At 39.4% G+C, this 6,386-nt stretch overlaps 1 protein-coding gene across 1 annotated transcript; it reads right to left on the reverse strand.

Moving 5' to 3' along the window:
• Positions 1-3,899: 3,899 nt before the first annotated feature.
• On the reverse strand, positions 3,900-4,745 carry LOC128736518 (brachyurin-like). The gene has a single exon (XM_053831002.1). It carries the CDS (start codon positions 4,743-4,745, stop codon positions 3,900-3,902), a length of 846 nt encoding a protein of 281 aa, XP_053686977.1.
• Between the last annotated feature and the right edge of the window lie 1,641 nt (positions 4,746-6,386).

Raw genomic sequence — 6,386 nt, forward strand, 5'->3', positions numbered from 1 at the left:
TGTCAAACCGCAATAAATCTGTTAATTTTAAAGAGCTATTAAAACGGTAACACCCTGACCAAACAGTTTTTTTGCTGCTATAATGAAGAATACCAGAGTTCAACACCAAAATCATTTTTTTATGCGAAGCCATATTGCCATATTCTAGTATTTTGTTTTAGCTTGCAAACAACAATTCATCAAAACAAAGTGTTTTGCAGAAAGAAAGTTATTATCAATCGGTTTTCCTGTCAGAGGAAGCAACTAAAATGGTTTTGCTAGAAATTGAGATTGACTAACTGAATATTTTCAATTTGTTGAAATAACCAGTTTTCGAAAATTGTACAATTTCAGTGGCGCGCTGTATTTATCGACCTATCGTATCAATATGTACGATGAAATTAAATGCGCACATGCTGCAAATCAATGAAATTTCTTAAAATTTAATAAATATTCTTTGGGATATTTTATTCTGGTCGCTATAAACCAAATAGTTCAGAATGATCTGTCAGTTAAACCTAACTTTTCTGCTCACGGATAAATTTTCAAGTTTACAAAGCTACACTCAAAGTAAATCTCACGTCAAAATCATAGGAAAAGTTATGTGAATATTGACCATCCAGCTTTTCCTGTACTATTTACGTGATTTTCAGGTAGTTCGCACGCATACCAATGCGTTAACGTGAAAATCAGATAGATGCTATTATTTGATGAATTATTTTGAGTGTAACGAACTTATTTAGCTGTTGCCTGAAAAGCAAAATGCGAAAAGCGGAAAGCTTTTTAAATTATGGCGACGGCTCTCAAGCAGTGTAAGCTTAACCGGTTTTATTGCTGCTTTAAGCAGAGCAGCATACGTCTACTTGAGCTTATAACTTGATTCTTATAGCGGTTATGAAAACATTCTGAGGAGTGGGCCACTTGGTCAGAGAGCAGTTTTATACGGTCATCAGAAAGTTCTGGTGGAGCTCATAGTTTTATTAGCGGTTTTACTAAATTGGTCATGAAAACCACTATACGAACGTAATAAAACTTGGAATTGTTACTTGGGAAGTGCACCCTGTATAAGACGCTTATTAGACCGGTTGTTCTCTACGGGCATGAAACATGGACAATGCTCGAGGCAGACCTGCGAGTGCTCGGAGTTTTCGAACGACGAACGCTAAGAACGATCTTCGGCGGCGTACAGGAGAACGGAGTAAGGAGGCGGAGGATGAACCATAAACTCGCACAGCTCTATGGCGAACCCAGTATCCAGAAGGTGGCTAAAGCTGGACGGATACGATGGGCAGGGCATGTTGCAAGAATACCGGACAACTACCCTGCAAAGATGGTGTTCGCCTCAAATCCGGTAGAAACAAGACGACCAGCAGCGCAGCGAGCAACATGGTTAGACCAGGTGGAGCGAGATCTGGCGGAGAGTACTCGGTGTCCGAGGAATTGGAGAGCGATAGCCCTCAACCGAGTTACATGGAGAAACTTTATTCAACAGGCTTTGTCTTAGGATGGCAAGCCACCTAATGATGAAATGATGGGAGGGTATTTCCAGCAGGCTACTAAATTCGGCATACATTATCTTTTTTTGCTGCGCTTTCCCAAATAAAAACTTTGCCGCTATATAACAATACTGAAACGAATGTAGCACTCATAGGCTTTACTGTGTTATAACTATTTTCATAAAAATGTAAGTAATTTGCTAAATTTTATTCAATAAACATCAAAACCACTGTTTTTCCACTGGCACGTAATCAGGCTGAAAAAACCAGCAGCAATCGCTTACGCGTATCCGCTCTTGATGATGGTTTGGACAACACACAATTATGATCACATTTACTTATTCTAGAAACTAAACAGCTGTGAATATGCTATCACAGAACAATTCTACTTCTTTTTATCACGGAAGAACACAAAAATTCCCCTCTGATAAGAAAATATCAATTTTCATTCACTAACCATTAGCAGCATTTTGTTTTTAATTCCAGCATATGGTGCGTTATTTACACTACTACCAATATGTGAGGCATGAAACGGCTGAAAAGCTTCTATCGCGTTGACATAGCTAGTATTTGAGAGACAACCACTTGCTTCTGGCGCTAATGTATATGAACGATTCAATGATACATTAGCGCCAGCAGCAAGCTGTTGTCACTGCAAAACTAATTATCTTCAATGAACCCAGAATGTAGGCAATAGCGACACGTTAGCGATCGGTCTCTCTCTTGATCTGTTTTTGCAAAGCATCTAATCCCTGTGCAGGCTATTTCGGCCGGTCGGATTTAAAAAACACAGACACCACTAACGAAAATGGGCTCAATTCAGCCGCAGTGACTTCATCATTTCTCGTGACTATAATTCAAATTCAGTAGCGTTTCATTAAAACCAAAATACACGCCGATATTCAGTAAATAATATTCTATCAACTGGTATTAAAATCTTGTCTCGAATGAATATAGTTTCAACGTAATTCCTGAATATTGTTCAGACTACCGCTTAATGGGATTAAAATACCCTCCCGTACCCTAGATGGTTCTAGGCGATTATTAAAAAAAAACTCAAAACAATAGTTTTTGACCGAAAAGGCCAATTCTTGTCAATTTTGGCAAATACATTCCGAGCCTTAAAACCTTTTACTTGGTAGTTAAAACATTAAAATTGTTTCGGTTAAAATCGAATTATAATAACATTTAATGTGTCTTTACAAGATTTCTCATAACTTTCAAATTAAACATCCACTTTAATGGTGGTCTATGAGACTAACAAGATGTACTGTAATGTATATAAATGTATAATTTGCGTGACGGTCAGGTAAGGTAAGATCAACAATACCGGATTTGGTACCATGTACAGATCAGCAATTGCCACATTTTCTGCCAGATGATTTTCAATTTATCCAAGCATCATTGATTCCGCAAACAAATACAATCAGTATCCACATTATACCTTGCGTATTTAGTGTATACATTTTCCACCAGCAGCAACTAGTGGGGTACTCATTCTCTCAACTAACAAACTGCTCGACCGGTTTTCCTCTATCCTCTCCAGTGTAGAATCAGCTGAAGCAGAAAACCCACATTGAGAATCAGTACGTTTTTCTCCACCATTGACAGTTAGTGTGTTCTTCCATACCGAAACCCATCGCAGTCATTCGAGTAGTAACCAACTGTATCTAATGCCATCCTAAGCGATATGCTACAGGTTGTTCAAACCACCAGATGAAAATGAGCGAGAGAAGTTTTTCCTCCCAAAGTACCACCCCCAGCACCCATCATCATCATCTGGTTGGGTTCATCCAGTGTTGTCCTTCGGAGTTGTTAACTGTGAAGAGCACGCTACGCTGCTGTGCCGTAGCAGCTTCACCAAGCAGATGATTTTTATCTTTAGGCAGTTTGGTTTCGCTATTTTTATTTTCCGTGCTCACTCACTTCTGTTCGTTCCATTTTATCTCGCACGTACGCACATGCAAAAACATATGATAATATCTAGCGCTGCGCTGGTGCTGCTGGTTTGGCCTCCACCGTCGCGTCACCCGATTTGCCGGCTTTTCTTCGTGTGACGTATTCCGTTCCGGTCGCACTTTACACCGCCCACCAGCAACGGCACGATTCGATAAAGCGGCCACGGTTGTAGCTGTATTTAGGTTCTGTGTAAAAGATGTGATGGATTGCAACAGTTGCATCGTTTCGTTAAAAACTATACCGTAAAGTTTAAAGTTCTACCAACCATTTTTGAGTTAGTTTGAACATAATAAAGTGTTTGCGTAAATTGTTATTCTATTCATGGTACGTTAGAAGGAGTTTGGATATGTTCTAACATCATTCAATGAGACTTAATCTTGGTTGAAACTTCTACATTTTCTTAAAGAAGTATATTTATTTTGTCTATGACTCTTGTCGACTACAAAAATTACCTTAAAAATTGACCTATTCCTCTAGAGTTGGTGGTGCGGTTGTAACCTCCTCTTCTATGGTCAGAAAACTTTCGACCCACTCGAGGTGTGCTCTAACTTCCTGCAGTGCTCCGGGATTACCGTAGCTACAGGCAAACTTCTGTCCGAAGCTGGTCAAACCGAGCAGCGTGTACTCCATGTATCCCTTCCGCTTGAACACCAACGGGCTGCCGACATCACTCACGCAGTTCGGTTGCTCTTCCTCTCTTTGGGCACAGAAACGTCCCGTTTCCGGCGTCACAAACTGAAACTCTTTCTGACACTGTTCGTAATCCAGCACGGTCAACTTAAGAAACTGCAGATAATCAGCGGCAAATTCCGTCGCATAGCTCTGCAAACCATATCCGCTAGTGTAGACCTCTTCAAACAAATGTTGCTCATCGACGGTCGGCAGTGCCACCGGTCGGATCCACGGCGGCAAACGAACCTGCTTATCGGTAAACTTAACCATAGCAACGTCGTTCTCGAAAGTTTCGTCGCTAAAGCCCTCCTTAACGAAGTACTCGAGGGCAGTGAACGAGTAGCGGTACTTGTTGTCACCTCCTTCCAGCAGACAGTTAGCTCCCAGAACCACTTCGACCTTTGAGGCCCCCTGGACGCACTGCGCTACGGTTAGGACGAACTGGCGACTGACCATTGCACCGCTGCAGTACCGTTTTCCATCGGCGAAGTCCGACACCAGTAGGGCGTGATGCGGGAATTGGCCATTTCGGGTTGCCTCTCCATTGGCTACCACGTCGGTGTTGCCAGTGGATGTACAGTTGTAACAAATGACAGATGCCACTGCGGCTAGCAGCAGGAGCACGGATAGAGTTTTCATTGTTCGGGTTTCGTTTCACTAGTCTAGTGTGCAACAAGTAACTGAAGAGGTGGTCATTATTAAGGCGCTTTTATAGGCATTCAATTTACAGTTGATGGCAAACAGTTTTAAGATTTGAGTACTTGAAGGATTAAAACAGATACGAGCAGGTGTTTATGGTAGATTAAAATACATTTAATAAGACTTGATAGACTTGGTACTAAAGCAATTAGCAGCCAAGAAATGTTTACTTCGAGTACGATGATATAATAGAAGCCACTTAAGTACAATTAGTAACCCTTCTGAGCAATAAGAATAAACGGAAGTAGTTATTTTTGAGCAACGAGAAATATCAGAATTTGGAACCGATCTTTTTAACTCTAACTTTAAATTTGAATACTACAATTACAAGATGGCGCAGTATTCGCGAAAGAGTTGCAGTAGTTTCCCTTGAGGAGAAGAGAATTCATAAACTTAGAACCAAACTGAAAGATATTTGAGTTTGATACGATGATTTTCCAAACTTCTGCCAACAAAACAGAAATGAGTTTCTTCCAATACGTTGATTAGTTTCCGAGCAAAAGGTACATGAAATTTGAAACTCGTCTTTTTACAGGAGCGGCGTTTTATTACGTCGAGTTTGATCCGCACGGCACTGCAAAAAAGTCTATGAAATAGAACCCTTAAATTAATAACTAGTGATTTCTTCAAAAAGTTTAGTCGTTTATGTCCGCTTAAATTAAAACTTTAACGTTGACATATTTATAATACAAATGTGCATATGAATAAGAGAGTTTCGTCAGTCGTTTCGAATCGGAGTGAAGAGAATCCTCTTGCCATCGACAAAACATCGTTATTTTCTGCGAAATTTCACTGTTTGGTAAACTTTATGAACCGATGGAACAAGCGTACAAAAATTTTCTTGCTAGTCATAACTAATGATGACCGGTAAATTACCATGATCACATAACTTTTTTGTACTACAATCGAACGCCATTAATGCTAAGTAGCTGTTGTTTCAACAAGACGACACAGAATGTCACACCGTGCATTCAATAACTGATTTATTTATATGTGTCGTAGGGTAAATGATTTTGAAATGGACCTAGTCGAATTCAGATCTTGAATGGACCTATTTTTAAATAAGAATTTTAGGATATAATAATCAAGTCTTTGTACTGTATTTAGCTTTTATGTTTATCTTTAATCATTTCTGAACGTAAATATACCAAAATAAAATTAAAATTATAGCCAAAACCACTATATTGCCGCTTATTTAAAAGTAGCTGTTTTTCAGCGTTTTGGCAGTCACCATAGAGTATTTTCAAACTGTTACTACCCGGAACCCTTCTGGTTTGAAATAAAACAATACTCTTAAAATGATGCTAAAATATGTGTAATTTCAATTTAGGTATTTAAAAGTTCAGTAAAACCAGTAAAATCTTCAAATTCCTTAAAAATGTTAACCTCCTTTTTTGATCTTGAATGGACCTAGTATTGATTTTAGAATGGACCTAGTTTTGCGCTCCGAGACATCACTGGCGGTAGCTATCATTGCCTACCACTAACGAACACGCCGTTGTATATTCCATAAAACTGCTTGTTGTCACTATAGTATCTCCGTTTATAATTAATCTATAAGCACGGGATATTGAAAGTAGG

The sequence above is a fragment of the Sabethes cyaneus genome, chromosome 2 (assembly GCF_943734655.1).
Source record: "Sabethes cyaneus chromosome 2, idSabCyanKW18_F2, whole genome shotgun sequence".
Classification (NCBI taxonomy): domain Eukaryota; kingdom Metazoa; phylum Arthropoda; class Insecta; order Diptera; family Culicidae; genus Sabethes; species Sabethes cyaneus.

Bases quoted from the DNA above. Each gene is read 5' to 3' on its own strand.
- LOC128736518 (XM_053831002.1), bottom strand. From the start codon at position 4,745: ATGAAAACTCTATCCGTGCTCCTGCTGCTAGCCGCAGTGGCATCTGTC.